Below are 18,389 nucleotides of genomic sequence, written 5' to 3' on the forward strand. Positions count from 1 at the left end.
GCCCCTCCCGCATCCTATCAGTCGGGTACCTCTGAAACACCCCTAAGCTCTCAGCTAACCATGTCACCAACGGCCCACAGTAAATACGGGCACCTGCTCCACCTCTCGACAACCTCTTCATCGACAATGCAAACACAGTAGCCAAGTTAGTTGGCCTCTGCTCCACCATACACATCAAACAAAACAAACTCACTTGATTTACCTTGTTATCCCCTTGACCTCTACCAGCCAAAGTCGCTGCGAGAATTTTGTGAATGTATCAACCGGATCGGTAATATCACTGCAACTGCCTCCGTAGAATACGACACTCTCAAAATAGTGCGCCAAAACCTAGCTCTTGGGCGAGTAGCTGGACCTCGTTTCCTACTAGGCCTACTGGACGATCCTTCACCTGACATTCTGCAAAATAATTAAAATTTGACAAGACAAAGCAAAGCAGTATATTAGCACCGGACTGTTTTTGGTATTTTTGAATTTTTTTAATTTTTTTGGTTTTTTTTTTAAAAAAATTTTAGAAAAATTAGAATAACCGTATAGCATTTCATTCGCGGTTTGATTCTGAAAATCAAGTTGAAATTAAAAAAAAACGGGTTACTTTTTACAATTGCTAAGTGGTAAATAAACTCGCCCGAATGAAGATTGAGTACGGGCGAGCCTAGTTAACTTGTACGTGCAAGTAAACCGAGTAAACTAGACTCAAATTACACGACGCAATGTACACTACCTCCTCCCGGCACTTTATTTGTCGTCAATTAAATCTCAAGTGCCAAAACCAACCCACATTGAGTGTTATCCGAATTAAAGTTTAAAACTTAATGATCGCCTTAGTGCAAACGGATCAAAAACAGTGTAAGAAATCTGAATTTCGTCTCAAAAATTTACCCAACCGAATCCTTACACTCAATGTTCCTAAACCCTAACTCATGGTAGCATTAACATGTATATCATAGCACAAACCGAGCCACCCGCAACCTGCAATATCCTGAAATACCCCAAATCGAACCACCCGCAACCTTACACAACCTCTAACCATTGCAAGACATCCGAGTCAAGCAAAACCTAACCTTAAGACTAACACTAAACTAAACAATAACTGAAATACTTGACTCAAAGTTTAAAAATTACAGGAAACATACCTTATATTCGAGATAAACAAGGAGAACTAGAAAAATTTCCGTTGAACTTGATCCCCAAAGCAAAACCCCATTTTTGGTGGTGAATAGTGGTTGTGAGATGATAGTAATCGAATATATGATGGTTGTAAGTGAAGTGGTGGTGTGATTTTGGTTAACTATGGCGGTTTCTCGGTGAATATGGTGGTGAATTGAGGGTTATCGGCGAAGTGGAAAGGAAAAAAGTTAGGTCAAAAGCTTGAAATTGGGGCTTAATCGTACTCGGCTCTAGAGATGGTCTCTGGCACCCCACGACTAAGATAGGTGATGCTATCGTGGGCCGCCACCTTGTGAAAATGTTCCGGAACTAATGGGGTTCTGACGGGCCGTGATTTAGGGTGTTCAGTGTGTCGCGACCCGCCAGTGGGCAATTTTCACATTAAGTTTTGTTATTTTTGTGAGTTCATGCCTTAGAAATTTTTTTGAAACTTTACCAAACTCCCAAAATTCAACCCCAAAATTTTTCTAACACTAGAACTTACCTGGAAACTCATTTTTTTCTAGCAAATCTCTGCAAATCCTCGGTGATGAATCCCTGCAAATGACTCAAAACACAAAAACAAAGACCGAAACACTACCGAAAACAACTATTAGTTACAAAAAATACAAAAAATTGACGAAAAATACAAACGGTACAAACTCTACACTTGAGATTGCTCTCAAGACACTAAATGGTGGTATTTGGAATGTCTTCGAGAGGAGTTTCCTCCCTCTCGGTCTTGTCAATCGGGCCAGCTAAGTAATGCTTCAATCTATGGCCATTCACCTTCCAAGATCCCTTTGTAACTTCATCAAACAACTCAATCGCGCCGTACGGGAACACCTCCTTCACCACATAAGGTCCCGTCCATTTCGACTTCAATTTTCTGGGAAATAATTTGAACCTTGAATTATAGAGAAACACTTTATCACCAACTTTAAACTCCTTCAAATCCTTTAACCCCCTATCATGCAACGCTTTCGTTTTCTCTTTAACATTCGAAGAACGCTCATACGCCGCATCTCTAAGGGCCTCTAATTCATGGATTTGGAAGTACCTCCTCCTAGCCGCGGGAGTAAGATCAAGATTGACGGTTTTAAGAGCCCAAAGCGCTCGGTGCTCCAATTAATCGGAAGATGGCAAGCTTTACCATAGACTATCATGAACGGTGTGGTCCCTAAAGGTGTTTTGTAGGTGGTACGAAATCCCCACGAAGCATCATCAAGCTTTTCCGACCAATCTTTACGACTTTTTCCTACCATTTTCTCAAGAATTCTCTTCACTCCCCTATTCGCGTTTTCTACTTGAACGTTTGTTTGTGGATGATATGCGGTAGACAAACGGTGAGTAACTCCATAACGCTCTAACGCCTTCTCCATCACAGCATTGCAAAAATGTGATCCTCGGTCACTAATGATTGCTTTGGGTATACCGAATCGAGTAAACAACTTCTTCAAGAATTTCACCACCACCCGGGCATCGTTTGTAGGCTAAGCTTGAGCTTCAACCCACTTCGAAACGTAATCTATCGCCACGAGGATGTACCTATTCCCACTCGAGGAGGGGAAAGGTCTTATGAAGTCAATGCCCCGAACGTCAAATATTTCGAGAATTTGAATGGGATTTTGAGGAATCTCATTCTTGGATGAAATATTGTCGGTCCGTTGGCAAGCATCACACGTCCTAACGAAATCTAACACATCCTCAACTACCGTAGGCCAAAAGAAACCGCAATCATAAACTTTTTGTGCGGTAGTGTATGCACCATGATGACCTCCTGTCAACCCCTCAAGCACATGCCTAAGAATATCCCACCCCTCTTCTTTGCTAACACACCTCCTAAGAATGCGATCTACTCCTATCCTAAAATGGAAAAGATCATCCCAAATATACTTCTTCGCATCCCTAATCAACTTCCTTCTTTGTTGGGCATTCATATCCTTCATCACATACCCATTAGCAAGATAATTCGCCATGTCACTAAACCACGGCAACCCTTCTTTCTCCGCCGAAACAAAATCTATGGACTCGTGAGGGAATTATCTCCTATTGCCTCCTCACGAATCTCTTCCCTACTCGGATCCTCTAAACGCAAAAGGTGATCTGCCGCAACATTTTTCGCTCCTTTCTTATCCCTAATCTCTATGTCAAACTTGGAAAGGAGTAGAATCCAACAGATAAGACGGGGCTTAGCATCTTTCTTTTGGAAAAGATAGCGCAAAGCCGCATGATCCGTGAATACTATAGTCTTGGAAAGCACAAGGTATGACCGAAACTTATCGAAAGCAAAGACAAAGGAAAGAAGTTCCTTCTCGGTCGTAGTGTAATTCTCTTGAGCGTCCTTGAGGGTTTTACTCGCATAGTAGATCGGGTGAAAGTGATTCTCCCGTCTTTGACCCAAGACCGCCCCGGCCGTGTAGTCGCTCGCGTCGCACATGAGCTCAAACGGTAAGCTCCAATCAGGGGATATAAGAATGGGTTCACTCACGAGTTTTTCTTTAAGAAAATCGAACGCTTTAAGACACTCCTCATTAAAGACAAATGGGACGTCCCTCTCAAGGAGTCGAGTCATGGGGCGAGTAATTTTAGAGAAATCCTTAAGAAAGCGCCTATAAAAGCCCGCATGACCTAAGAAACTACGGATGGACTTGAAACTAGTCGGTGGAGGAAGCCTATGAATAGTACCTATCTTGGCTTTATCTACCTCTATCCCGGCTCTAGAAATTTTATGCCCTAAGACAATCCCCTTCGTGACCATGAAGTGACACTTTTCCCAATTTAGTATCAACTTCGTCTTGATACACCTCTTCATCATTCTTGCTAAATTCCCTAAACAATTGTCAAACGAATCGCCATAAATAGAGAAGTCATCCATAAAGACCTCCATAGAACTCTTAACCATGTCTTGAAAGATCGCTATCATGTGTCGTTTGAATGTAGCCGGAGCGTTACATAGCCCAAAAGGCATGCGTCGGTACGCATATGTGCCATATGGACATGTAAACGTCGTCTTTTCTTGGTCTTCCGGCGCAATAGGGATTTGGAAATAGCCGGAAAAACCATCAAGGAAACAACAGAATTGTTACCTCGCGAGACGCTCAAGCATTTGATCGATGAAAGGGAGTGGGAAGTGGTCTTTCCGGGTGGCGTCATTGAGCTTGTGGTAGTCAATACACACACGTCAACCGGTAACCGTACGGGAAGGGATGAGCTCGTTTTTCTCGTTCACGACAACAGTCATCCCCACGCCCCATCTTGGGGACAACTTGAGGAGGGCTCACCCATGAAGAGTTGGATATGGGGTAAATCAAACTGGCTTCCATACGCTTCAACACTTCTTTTCTAACAACCTCTTTCATGTTGGGATTTAAGCGCCTTTGAGGTTGCACTACCGGTTTAAATTCATCATCCATAAGAATACGGTGGGTACAAAAAGTGCGGCTAATCCCCTTGATATCGGACAACTTCCAAGCAATCGCATCCTTGTGCTCTTTTAGCACCTCAACTAATTTCCTCTTTTCCTCCTCCGTCAATCTAGATGAGATAATGACGGACATACTATAATTTTCCCCTAAGAAAGCATACTCTAAGTGGGATGGGAGAACCTTAAGCTCTAGGGGTGGAGTATCTACGGGTTTACTCTCACTCTCTTCCTTAATCTCACAAAGCTCTAGGGTTTCGGGAACCCAAGACGAATCTATCTCCTCAGCCTCATCAACAACCTCCTCTTCAACTACTCCCTCACTAAATAGATTGGCCCCACTAATGAAATCTAGACACCTATCAACGCAAGAGATGAACGAATCTAGGAAGTAGACGGAGTGACATGGACCGCTAGAATCATCGCTACCACTAGGATGTGAATGGCTCTATCTATCTCAAAGGTAACTAACTCATCGCCCGCTCGAAGTGAAATCTTACCGTCAAAGATGTCGATGACGGCCTTTGCGGTTCGAAGGAAAGGACGGCAAAGAATGATCGGGACTCTCTCATCGGCCTCCATGTCTTAGACCACGAAGTCTACGAGGAACACAAACTTATCTACCTTAAAAAGCAAGTTCTCTATGACTCCACGAGGATACTTAACCGATTGGTCGGCTAAGGACAATGACATACGCGTGGGGGTAAGCTCTCCTAACCCTAGCTTCTCATAAAGAGAAAATGGCATCAAATTGATGCTAGCACCTAAGTCCGCTAAGGCATGAGCGGGGGTAACGACACCCCCGAAGAAGCAAGGAATGGTGAATGTCCCCAGGTCAGTTAATTTCTCCGGTAGCTTATTCAAGACCATCGCGGAACAACCTCCGGTCAACGGGATGTTTGAAAGCTCACCTAACCTATCCTTACGTTTGAGAAGGTCCTTAAGGAATTTGGCGTACTTGGGCATGGACTGTAAAACTTCGATAAAAGGAAGGGTGATTTTTAACTGTTTGAACATTTCTAGGAATTACCCATATTCCTTAGCATATTTTTTATGCTTAAGGCGGGCGGGGTAGGGTACGCGTGAATGATCAACTAACGGTGACGGTCTAACCCCTATAGGACGCTTTTCAACACTCTTTTCTACTTGGAGCTCCTCGGTGCGTGCGGTACCTGCTGGGTCTAGCCTATGTTGCACCTTACCGGGAGCTTCCATCTCTATCTGCTCGTCAACCTCTTCCTCTTCCTCTCTCTCAGCTCTCTCTCTAACTACCTCCCCTAGACTCTTGCCACTACGGGTAGTAATAGCCTTAGCCGAATGGTTAGCGGGTTCGGGTAGGTATTTCCTGAAAACTGACCAGGCGGGTTCTCTTGTAACTGTTTAGCTAAACCACCTACTGTTCTTTGAAGGTCTAAAAGTGTGGATTGTTGATTTTTATGCTAAAGCTCTTGATTTTTATTAATTTGCTCTTGATTTTTAGTGAAATTACCAAATTCAGTTAAACTTTTCTGTGTAGCCTGATCTCTCACCATCAACTGAGCAAACATCTCTTCAATCCTACTTAAACTACCGTCTGACCCCTTACCACTCGCCTGACCCTCTTGATTTGACCCCCACAAGCAAATTGACCCCCTGAACCTGAACCACTAAACTGACCTCCCTGACTTGAACCTCCACTAGTGTATAGACCGGGCCCCCTATTTTGATACTCGCCAGATGGAAAACCGGGAGGATTACCAGAAGAGCGGAAACCACTATTATTGCCACTACCACGCCAGTTGGAGTTATAATTAGAATTATTAAAAGGATTCGTGGGACCTCTAGACTGACCGGCTATAAACTCTACCTACTCGAGTGTAAGTGTGGGGCAATCTATCGTATCGTGGCCTCCCCTACAAACCTCACACCTATCAACTTTTTTTCTTAATCCCATTCAACTCTTGTCTAAAAGATTTATCCATCCTCACTAGACAGCAGTTACCGATGAATCCAAGCCAACTTGGTTCACCCCTCGAGTGGCCGAGGAGGTGGTCATAGGAATGGAAGTCCTGCTGGTAGTGCTATATTCCATGTCAGAATAGGCGAAACTCTTAAACAAATCATTGCACTCATTAACTGTCTTTTTACCCATCAGTTGCCCTCTAGCAGAAGTATTGAACCGGGCTTTGATCTCGGGAGTGAGACCATTGTAGAACTTTTCAACGAGTGCCCAATCCGATAAACCATGCTGAGAACAACGAGAAATCAGAGTTTGGAATCTCTCCCAAGCCAGGTGGTAAGGCTCATCAGGCTCCATCCAGAACAAATGGATCTGATCGCGTGGACGAGATGCTTTAGCAGGTGTGAAATATTTAGCTAAGAAAGCATCTCATAAACCTGCCCAGGTGGTGAAAGTTCCCGCTGGCTGCGAATCGAACCAGACGGCTGCGCGGCCAGCGAAAGAAAATGGGAAAACCAGTAGGTACCTGGAATCTAGATTAACACCCTCAATAGAGAAGGTGCTACAAAGGCGGGTGATGCGGTTAATGTAGGCGGGAGCATCCTCATCATCACGACCATGGAATTGGCATGAATTAGTGATGGCCGTCATGATGTAGGATGGAATCTGCCAGGACCTATCATTAGTAATGTTGGGAAGGGTGATGGGGGAATTAGCACCGGTGAAGCCGGTGGTGGGTTGTTGGTAAACGGTTCTATTGGCCATTTGGACTATGGGTGTACGACTAGGTGTACGGGAACGGGAAGGTGGTGGGGAATTGTGGGTTGACGACTTCGGGGTGAAGTCAAAGGCTGGTGGTTTAGATTGGGATGTAGAGTAAGAAGGGGCGGAAGATGAAGTGGAAGATTTACTAACCTTTAAACTAGAATACGAGAAGGCAAACAAGTCAATCGGCGACTTCGGTGGTCCCTGAGAACGTGTATAGGGCATTCACTGCAAAACCGAAAATAAACAAGTAAGACGACTCTAACAAAAGAATCTAAAATAAAAACAAACGACTCTAGGACTATTTAGACTCCTACGACTCAAAAACACACAAATAGCACGTAATAATATCAGATGAAGTCCAAACAAAGTAATCAACGCAATTTCCAAGAATCCCCGGCAACGGCGCCAAAAACTTGATGTGCTAAAAAGTAGTTTAATAAAATTAACTAAATTAACCTAATTCTAGACTCTAAGTAATACTCTAGACTCACTAAGACACACTAAACTACTAACCGGCAAGTGTACCGATCGACTCTACAATAGCTAATGTAAGTCTGGATATCGAACCCACGAGACTCTAATTAATTACGCTAATTACTCTGTAAATCCATAAAAATCACAAATCCATAATAAAAATCCAAACTTTATTCGCAACCATTCATCTGGTCTAGCTAGTTAAACAATTTAACCAGTCATAATCTTTGAAACAAACATCAACAAAGTATTTTCAAGAAAACGAAACATGGTCAAAAAGAAAGAAAAAAACAAAGAAAGACACCCGGATGTTAAAGAGACGACCCGAATGATTCTCCGAACTTCCAACCTTCAACCGACAGCTCCAAGTGCTCAAAAACGCTCCTAATGCAGCTCTAAGATCGCCCAATGTGATATTAATTCGTAAGTTAGGGTTTTATGAAAGTTAATGATGATTATATAAGTTTTTCAGCTTAAAACCTTTCTCAATTTGAACCATTCTGCCAGCATCACTCTCTGGCGAGGTGCAACAGAGACGTGTGAGTATGTCGCGGCCCGCCACCGCCTTCTAACCATGTTTAACATCTTTAGGTCTCTCGCCGGGCGCGAGAGACTCCTTCTTCTAAGTCGCGGGCCGCCAGAAACCAATTTTCCAGAATTTCAACTTTGTTTCAGCTCCAGAACTTTCCAACGCATTCCAGGACTTGACTCTTCAGTATTTTGACTCGTTTTACTCAATTTCCAGCAGTTTTAAGCGCAAGGACCTGCAAAACGCAATTGGATCAACAGTATGCAAATTCTAACGAAAAATAGACTAAATCTAACGGAAAATTGCAAAAACTATACACGAATAAAGGATGTATTTTACAATACATCAGTGGTTAAGACTCGATTTGGAGCCCAACTTGGAGTTCTTGCAGGTGTTGGAGAGACGTTGGGAAGACATCTAAAGAATCAAAAGTAGAAGGAAAGATGATACTCGATCATAATATGTTTATAAAACTACGTTTGTTTGCATGTATGAGCATGTAAAAAAATCACATAACACGTATGATTCATATAGACTACATGAGTATAACAAGTATTCACAAAGCATAATCATGTATAAATTCCTAAAGGAGTATAAATTTAATTTGTTTATGAGAATTATTATTGTTTTTGATTGCGAGAGATGTGCGAATTGTGCATCTGTTTCGAAACGAACGTGGGTAACAAGTATACAACACATCAAAATTGAGATAACATAAAAGAGAGGTAACATAAAATATGGAATATCACGGAACGTAACTAAGACTATTCCAAAGTGAATCGAAGATCCTTTCAAATTAGGGAAACTTGTTTTGGCCTAATAGGTAAAATACTCTCGTTGAGAAGCGATTAACGGTATTTTACCCTTCCAGTTACTACACGTCCCTAATCGATTGAGAAATTGAAACTTTGGCGGGATTGAAAATCGTGGAGTGGGACAAGTTGATAAGATGCAGGTTTCACCCTAAACTTGACAACATCGTACCTTAAATGTGGTTGGTACTCATCGAATGGGTCAAGGAAGCTAATTCTGATGCGTTGGCGAGGGTCCACTAGAGTTTGAATCGGAAATTTTCCATCAAGGTGTGGATTTCACTCCTAACTTGATGACGTAATTTCGTGCAAAAGCGATTAACACGGATTGAGAGTCTTTCACCAAAGGGTGGGTTTCACGCTTATTTTGGTGAAGTCGTCTCATTTGTATGATACGAGTGTCTTCGAGTCTTCAAGTGTGTATTTGTGTAAAATGTCTTAGGAAAAACGTATGTATAAATTAAGACGAAACGAATAAAAAGAAGCAAAAATAGGGAGAATATAACATGTTAAGAAAGAATCAAGAATGGTCAAGTTTGGTCACTTAAACTAAAGGCTAGGTCAAACATGACAATTCTACCTAATTCCCTATAGTTATGGCTCTGATACCAATCTGTCACACCCCAACCGATGGCGAAAACATTGGGGCTGGACGAGGTCGAGATTGTTCGAGACTTCATAACTCTATTGCGACAATATTTAATCAAAACCAGTTTCATTTCATAGCAAAATTTGTCAAGTACAACATTTGAAATTCAAAATACAACATGTTAGAAACAATACAAAAAGTTAAAATAAACAAAATACAACAACAATTCTAGTAGTCTATGTGTGTTTCTAAGCATCCCCTACTAGATTCCATCAACCGAAAACATGTTTTAAAGTATACTTCAATACACAATGTATTGGAGAGTATACAAGTTTGATAATTGCATAAGTATAAAAATGATTTAAACGAATCCACATGGCAAACTTTGTTATCTAGATTAACGTAAAACTAGCATCTGATTAAAGTGTCGAACCAAAGATTACCACTAGTGTAATCCTATCGTAGCAACGGTAGGACCATTCTGTTTTAACTTAACATGACCACAAGACTACGGGCGGTGCGTTACTCCTATAGTGCACGAATCAAGTATAGCGTATTAAGCATGCATGAATGGATTGTTTGTGTGATTGCATAAAGTATAAGTGTAATTGTGTAGGTTGATAGAGTAAACATATTGTACCCAAAAGTGGAAAACGTAAAGAGGGTGTTCGAGTATACTCACGGTTTTGCAAATCTTCGTTTGTTAATTCCGCGAGTTGTTGAGTTGTTGAGTTGTTTGACGAGAGGAACACCAGGTTACCCAACATGGGTAAACGAAGGTTTGAGTCGTTGGAGTTGAATAGAGGATTTGGAGTGTAAAGTTCATAAGTAAGTATAAGAGTATGTTTAAACAGAAATTATATTTCGTCTAGGCAAATGTTACGACACTAAGTTACTGTGATTTCACAGGTCCTGATTTCCCCGTTAGAATCGGCAACAAGGAACGTAGAACTGAAATAAATGTAAACCAAAAAATCCAACTTCGATCAGGCGAATGGACAGTTCGCACGAACAGAAGGTACCCTTCGTGCATGTAAGAGTTCTCTTCGCGCGAATGGGAGCTGCTTGTACGAACAGAACTTCGTTTTGAATGTTTTGACCGTTAATCGGTCACGTTGTGAGTTCAGTTATGTAGTATATTATATTATAGAATAAAGTAGTAGTACAGAATATCATGTAGTTCACAGTAGTCATGTATAGAGGTAATCATCTCATTATAAGTTCACCAAAGCACAAGTTAATTAACTACGTTAACAAACCGGATAGTCATGAATACAATAGAAAATAAATGACAGAATTTTAAATACCAAACAACCAAACAAGGACAACCCAGGTGTGTCGTCTCAACATAGAAGGTGTGAACCAAGTGTTGGAGGCTGGACGAGGCTAACTCATTCTAGGTCTAGGAAGCTGTTTGGGTGTTCTTTTACAAGTTCAAGTGAGGTGGTGGAACTAAATTGAAAACCAAGGTTCCCATGGTTCACACTCTGTTAATCAAAGATTCATCCATATTGAAGACGGGGATCCAGGATAACATTCAACACTTAGAAAATGCTGAAATGGAAGGAAAACAGACCCTTCGTGTGTGAATCGGAAGTCCCTTCGTGCGAGTGGGAAGACCCTTGGCACGAATGGGTTATCCCTTCATGCCATTGGCTCTGTTTTTGGGATGAATTAGTTTGATTTTGTTTAAACATGCTCGTTTTCTTGGCTGGAATCAACCTTAACACTAACCCACAACTATAAATTTAGCTTGTGAACTCGGTGGGTTCCAGATTCGGCCAAGTTCTTATGTCAGAAGTTTAAAAGTTTTAAAAAGTGTAACTTCAATCTTCAACTTGGTTATCAATGTGTTTGAGCTTGCCAACAGACTGCCAAGGCAAGTCTGTGAACCCAAGTTGTAAGGATGTGAAGAAATGCATAGAAGATAGAAGAAAGTAGAAGAAAACAAGAGAAATAATAGTGTTAGTGAGTTTAGAACTCACTTATAAGATTTTGAAAATGCCTTATCCGAAAATGCTCAGAGGTTTTGAGAGAGGATGAAAGTGAGTGGAAGGTGTGAAGTGTGGGAATGAGCTTGTATATATAGGCTGAAAGGGACCTTGGAATGAGTTGGGCTTGGGGCGAATGGGCCCTAGTGCGACTGGGCTGGCCATTCGCACCAAAGGGTATGGTCACTTCGTGCGAAGGGTCTTGTCCCTTTGCACGAAGACTCGAGTTTGCCGTTTTCACATAGTTTTGTCGGTTTTAAGTGTTTTAAGCGTATATGTGCAATGTTTAAGTAAAACGTATGAATAAGGGCATATAAAAACTGAATTTGCGCGTGTATAAATATGAGTTTGCGTATAAGTACGTATCAAGTTTACACGTATAACGAGTATTGTAATGAATGTATAACAAGTAAGTACGAAATATGCATAACAAAATGTATAAAAATATCGAGTTTTATTATGATTCAAGTCTTGAATTACAATGCTTGGAAAGGAAAAACCAATACAAAGAGATTACAAGTTTTCATAAATAGAAATAGAAACAACTTTCCAAATAATAAGGAAAGTTCTGAAATACGAAGCGTTACATTCGTTAATGATCATGTCATTTTCGCAGTTAGGTTTCACTTTCGTGGATGAACATGTCAGCTAAAACCCTAATTCCACTAAAGACAAAATCAGCCACCACACTCCTCACCAACATGTCACGAGCTGTTCTTCAGCGCAACTCATCTGAAGACATCATTAAAAACAAAAATAGGATGATGAAAACCACTTCAAATGATGTGTAAATGGAAATATAACACTCATGTGACCTAGCAAATGGTTAGATTCACTAAGTCTAGTACCACGGCTCTGATACCAATTGAAAGTTCATGTTTTAGATCGAAAACAATGATTAGTGTGCAATTAAGCTCTAAGACGGATGATTGTAGATTGATAAACACTTTCTTGTATAAATTTGGGCAGCATAACGTTATAAACCAACAATAATAAGCTATCCAAACTGCACCGAAAGAGTTTTGTTCTCAATAAAGTTTAGCTATATGGGGTGGACAATATTGTTAGACATCTTTCTTAACTGAGGATTAATAATGTTGTCCATCTCATACAGCAAAACATTATTGAGTTTAGCATGACTAAATAATACTATTTTAATATAAACACCATGTTTTTAAAAATAATACTATTTTAATTAATATGGGTAACAATTACTAAATAATAATATTAATTATTAAATAATAGTATTATTAATAGTAACATATAAATAATAGTTATAATAATAATAATAAGAAGAATAATAATAATAATAATAATAATAATAATAATAATATTAATGATAACTATAATATTGAAAACAATTATAATTTTGTTAATTTTTGCTTATATATTTTAGTGAACGTTTCTTAACCCTCATGCCTCGAAGGCCGGGTCCGATCTATTTATTTCAAATCTGACATGTCGCGTCTACTCTTTTGAGTTATTCCAAATGTACCAAATCTCTACTCTTCCTACAGTTCGTCTAAGTCCCATAATCCATATCGACGTATACTTATTCTACGATAATATGTTTGCATGTATGGTTATATATTTATGTTTCTGCATGCCTATACACATACATATATATAGTCACTAGCATGTGTTGGTTCTTTGTATTGGTATTAAAATGTCAAGTCTCAAGTCCTAAACATCACCATTATCATACGTCTCTAGATATATATTGTATACTCAATATTTATCATTGATATCAAGTAGAATTATACCTACTTTCAGGTGAGGTGACTGGAATCACAACGTGAAAAACCAATAAACCATGCGATATAAGGAGTTATCTGAACCTAGTGTGAGACATAAGTTAATATTAAGAAAAACTGAGATGAGAGATCAGGTTCCCTATCAATAGTTGTTTATGTTGGAATATCAGGGTTTACGAACAGATACACTTGCCAAATGCGCTGGAACAAGTCTTACTTTTATTCATCACAACTTAAACAGGAAACGATAAAGGGAAACATATTGGTAAATAGAAAAGACATAACAAACTTCATTTATTTTCTGAACAAATGGCTAAAGAGTTGCAATCCCAGATTACTCAGCACAACTTGAACCAGCTAGCTTCTTCAAACGTCTACTAACCGCTACCTGCTTCATCAGTTTGTAGCCTTCAAATAAACACCAATGCTATCAATATAATAACCCGCAAGGCCGTAAAATCCAGCGAATGAACCCGCATTCCATGGTACTGTAAAAGGCGTCCCTCTTACGTCACCAAATGGCCCATGGGTTTTTTTATTGGTCATGAATGATATTGACGAAACTACTGTGTGACCCGCATAAGTTCCCCTTGACAATGCAATTGTGCCACTAATGCCATTAATTTCTTCGTTCCCTTGGAATGTTATCTGATCGATCAATTACGAAAGATTAGATTTGAAAACATTATAATGCATTGTTTGTGTTAACTTGTTTAAGTCCGCAACTTTACGAAAGATTAGATTTGAAAACATTATGATGCATCGTTTGTGTTAACTTGTTTAAGTCGGCAACTTTTTACCTCAGTAACATTTTCTCCACCATTCCAACCACCCATCTTTTCAGAAGTGTATGTTAAGTCTCCGTATTGTGCGGTGAACATCAGAGAGTATATGAGATCGCCATGATCAACGGTTATCTTCGTCAAGTGATAAGTTGGCTCAAGTTTGAAAGACCAATTGTTTTGGGGGCCGTCAGGAAGAGGTTTTCCCCATGTTCCGATCTTCAAGATTTGTCTCAAATAGACACCAATGCCATCAATATAATAGCCAGCAAGGCCGTAAAACCCGATTAACGAGCCATTCTCCCAAGGTAAGGAAAACTCAGAACTGGTTGCTCCACCAAAAGGTCCATGGGTGGTCTTGTTCGTTACAAAAGACAGTGAAGAAATTATTGTATACGCAGCTTTAGTACCAACGCTTCCTTTAATTCCAACTATTTCCTCGTCCGAGTCAAGCGTCACCTGTGCCAACAAGAAGGTATATTATTACGTTTCTTAAAGTGGTGCGTGTGCGCGTTGATTAAGTTAAGATATATGCGTTCACCTCCGAAACTGTTTGTCCACCATTCCAACCACCAAACTTGTTAGAAGTGTTCCCTACACCTCCAGCAGCTTCAGTGGTGAACATGAGAGAGTATATCACATCATCACCATGATCAATGGTTATCTTTTTCAGCCTCTGGCCTTGATCAAGTTTAAAAGACCACTCATTCTGAGGATCTCCCCTTTGTCTTCCCCAAAGTCCTACCGGAATAAATCCCGTTCTTTTCTTGATGTTCACGTTTTGTAGTACTCCTGCCATACTGTATTGTATCAAAGAGAGAGAGAGAGATTCAGAACTTAACATTAATATAACATGAATTTGGCTAATTAGTCATACCTTTTCAGCCCTTCTTTTGATCTGTGTCTTGATGTGGAAGAAGCTGGCATAAGGTCCCGTGCATTTATATGCAAACACTGGTACCTACCATCTAGTAAATTATTCACAGAGGATGTATTACTTATTCCCCCCTTGTCTGCTTTGCGTGATTATGTTTCCCGTTGACAAATTACATAAAATATATTATGCAATTATATGTTTCAGAAATGAGGTGCCCACATAAACTCACACACACCGGTATATCAAGTGGTAGATAGTTTACGCTACTTGTTTGTTTGTTTGTTTTTTTTACTCAGTGGGTAGTACTCCTTAGTATATGACTAATTCAAAACCTTATCTCTTTGTATAATTAATACACTATGGGGGCACCAAATGGAACACGGTAAAAGATACTTTATGAGTTCCATAAATAGATTAATTCTCAGAACTCGTGGCATGGTGAGCTAGGGGCTCCGTGCGTGCAGGTTGGGCTGTCTTCCTTTTGTATTTTTAGGATTAAATGAGCTCAAATGAACAAAAGAAGCAAAAAGGCAGCTAAATCTAACAATACAAGAAAAGGAACAACCGTGGCATGCCCGACCCCCGACAGCATCTTTACAAGCAAAAACAAGAGAACAGAAGGCTGAACACGCCCCCGTGCTCAGTGAGCACGAGGGTGTGCCCAAGTGTCTGCAGAAAAGACAAAGTTGTAGAGCGTGCCCAGCGGACACGGGCCCATGATCAACTCTAAGATTCGCAGAATCTAGGGAAATCTTTATAGTACAGATACGCTTCTGCACACGGGGGCGTGCCTAGCGGACACGGGGGCGTGGTCAACTAATGCAGACAAACTGCAATTAATGAAGAAAGAGAAGATGGGTGGACACGGGGTCGTGCCCAAAGGACACGGGGCCGTGTCCGGGGCTTCTGTGCAGGCTATAAATAGGGGTGCTTGGCTCATTTGCAAACCATCCCTTGGCAAACCACCTCTCTCACACTTCACCCACCCACCACCACCATCACAACACCATCATCCACCACCATCATCCATCATAGAGTGTGTGAGTAATCTCGGGATCCAAGATTGATCGTAAGAGTTCTTGACAATCAAAGGCCATGTTTGCCTAAGTCTCTTACATCACTTGGTGAAGACAAGTGTCTAGTATAATACTTTTTATTTTTAATCTTTCCGCACCTTTTTTTTTTTTTGGTTATGTATTAATGACTTTAAATAACTAGTTTCTTATGTTGAAGGTAAATCTTCCTTATCATTTGTCCGTGGTGTATTGGCGTTATTTTATTGTCTATATAAAATAAAAGATTTTCACCATTCATATCTCCACGGTCCATATGGAGATATGTTGGCTACCTAGTCGGGGGTTAAGGGAATGGTTTGGTAAGAGTCTTGCCTTGTTCTGTGTATAGATCCTGCAAGGACCTGGGTCAAATTTAGTAGGACCTCCTTCAATACCCACTGGTATTGGATGGCGGGGGTCCAAACTCTTTAATCCCCTTATATCTAAGGTACTATTAAAAAACTCGGCTACTTAGGACTGTATCCCTGCTGACTCAGACTACTTAGCCGAGGGTAACGTCAACTTCAAAAGAGGGGCCTACCACATTACGCATTAATAACTTAATTAATTATCTTTCAATAATCCGACCCTTTAGGATTGTATTCTTGCTGACTCAAACTACTGGGTTGAGGGTAACGTCACCTTCAAAAGAGGGGTCTACTACAATAACTAAGATAATTTCTTAAAAAGTGCAAAAGTGCGGAAATAATCAAAGGTTACACTAAACACGAGTCGGATCCAAGTGATTCATCTTGACTATCTGTTTTTACTTTTATTTTTATTTTTCAGCATTTTTAGTTTTTATTTTCTAGTTTAAAACCTTTTTTCTAAATTTTTTATTTGATTAGACGTTGAGGATAAACCGGTATTAAAAGCTCTTGTGTCCTTAGACGACCTCGGTATCTTACCAACACTATACTACGCTCACGATGGGTGCACTTGCCCATATGTGTGTTTAGTGTTAGTAAATATCGTGTTTTATAAATTTAAAACTTGGCTAAAAAGTGTTAAAGGGCTTAAAATATACATTAAAAACTATACGACACTTCACACGCATCAAGTTTTTGGCGCCGCTGCCGGGGACACAAGGATTTTAAGAAAGTTAGGAATCAACGGCCTGATCGTTTTTTTTTTTTCTTATTTTTCTGTTTTTTAGGATTTTTCTTAATTTTTCAGCTTTTGCAGAACTCAGCACGGGTCGTGCCCGCTGAACACGCCCCGTGTTGGGATTGAACCCTATCAGAGGAACAGATAATTAAAGTCAAAACTGGATCAGAGCAGTGGATCCTGAATAAGCAGATGTTGATATACAAATCTCTCCCCTTGAAAGTGATTACAACTGCTGATGACCTCCTATCTGCTGATCTTGCTAAACTGCTGACCCATAAATGCTGCTCAACTAAAGATCTGATGGAAGACTAAAGTCCTGCTGATTCAATCTACTGCCTTGAGTCAAGCACTGCTGATCCGGACAAGTGCTGTTGGGTTCACAGCAGTAGAAGGTTGCAGCAGCTATTGTAAAGTCTGTTTTGTAATAGAATGTATTAGCAGTAGTTAACACAAGCAGTGTCTGTATAGATCAGAGGTTAGAGTTTGTTTGGAGGTTAGATGTCACTTTCATGGTGACGTCAGCTAAGATGCTCAGTAGTTTGCAAGTGCCTATAAATAGTTCAGTACTTGGTACTGTTCTATTAGCTCTTAGCATCATTCGTCTTCTTTGCACGAACAAACTACTGAGCTTTGGCTGAGGGGGAGTTTGCAATCACTTATCAATCATTGTAATCGTGTTTGAAATAAATTCAATCTTTCGGTTCATTGTGTAAAGATGTTTGATAAAAGTATTACTCTCGTTTTATTGTATGCAAAGTTTGTTTTCATCTTAATTTCCGCTGCACACTTATCCATCTTCATCTTATTTACAAACGTAAAATACAATCAAAAACAAACTCAGATCCAACAATTGGTATCAGAGCTTGCACAGTCAACTTTGATTTAACAATCATTTGACGTAAATAGTTCAGCTCAAAACAGTTGATACTAATCGTTTGTTCGTCGTTGAAAAACAGAGTAAGGATTAATCACCATTAAAGTTGATTTCTCAGTACCTGTAAAACAACAAGAATGACGTCACAATCTCAGGACGATAAAAACAACATTGGTTCTCTTTTTAAACCACCCATGCTAAAAAGAAATGAGTATAACATCTGGCAGAGGAGGATGGGTCACATCCTCGCTCAACAAAGCAC

The 18,389-nt window shown here is 40.2% G+C and overlaps 2 protein-coding genes across 2 annotated transcripts; both read right to left on the reverse strand.

The window, feature by feature from the left end:
• Window positions 1-1,839: 1,839 nt before the first annotated feature.
• Window positions 1,840-2,531, reverse strand: LOC110906619. Its single transcript, XM_022151726.1, has 2 exons — window positions 2,412-2,531; window positions 1,840-2,271 (listed from the first exon to the last, which is right to left on the reverse strand). The coding sequence occupies exons 1-2, from the start codon at window positions 2,529-2,531 to the stop codon at window positions 1,840-1,842; spliced, it is 552 nt and encodes a 183-aa protein (XP_022007418.1).
• Window positions 2,532-13,636: 11,105 nt separating this feature from the next.
• LOC110905416 (mannose/glucose-specific lectin) lies at window positions 13,637-15,010 on the reverse strand. The gene is made up of 3 exons (XM_022151183.2): window positions 14,753-15,010; window positions 14,230-14,670; window positions 13,637-14,077 (listed from the first exon to the last, which is right to left on the reverse strand). Exons 1-3 carry the CDS (start codon window positions 15,008-15,010, stop codon window positions 13,826-13,828), a joined length of 951 nt encoding a protein of 316 aa, XP_022006875.1. The 3' UTR covers window positions 13,637-13,825.
• Between the last annotated feature and the right edge of the window lie 3,379 nt (window positions 15,011-18,389).

The sequence above is a fragment of the Helianthus annuus genome, chromosome 14 (genome assembly GCF_002127325.2).
Source record: "Helianthus annuus cultivar XRQ/B chromosome 14, HanXRQr2.0-SUNRISE, whole genome shotgun sequence".
NCBI classification, from domain to species: domain Eukaryota; kingdom Viridiplantae; phylum Streptophyta; class Magnoliopsida; order Asterales; family Asteraceae; genus Helianthus; species Helianthus annuus.

What these genes read in the sequence shown, in the direction of transcription:
- LOC110906619 (XM_022151726.1), bottom strand. Translation starts at nt 2,531, where the DNA reads ATGGAGAAGGCGTTAGAGCGTTATGGAGTTACTCACCGTTTGTCTACC. An exon ending in AGAGAATTCTTGAGAAAATG is followed by an intron (nt 2,272 to 2,411) that starts GTAGGAAAAAGT and finishes GATTAATTGGAG; the next exon opens with CACCGAGCGCTTTGGGCTCT.
- LOC110905416 (XM_022151183.2), bottom strand. Translation starts at nt 15,010, where the DNA reads ATGGCAGGAGTACTACAAAACGTGAACATCAAGAAAAGAACGGGATTT. An exon ending in GTGGACAAACAGTTTCGGAG is followed by an intron (nt 14,671 to 14,752) that starts GTGAACGCATAT and finishes TTGTTGGCACAG; the next exon opens with GTGACGCTTGACTCGGACGA. An exon ending in GTGGAGAAAATGTTACTGAG is followed by an intron (nt 14,078 to 14,229) that starts GTAAAAAGTTGC and finishes TTGATCGATCAG; the next exon opens with ATAACATTCCAAGGGAACGA.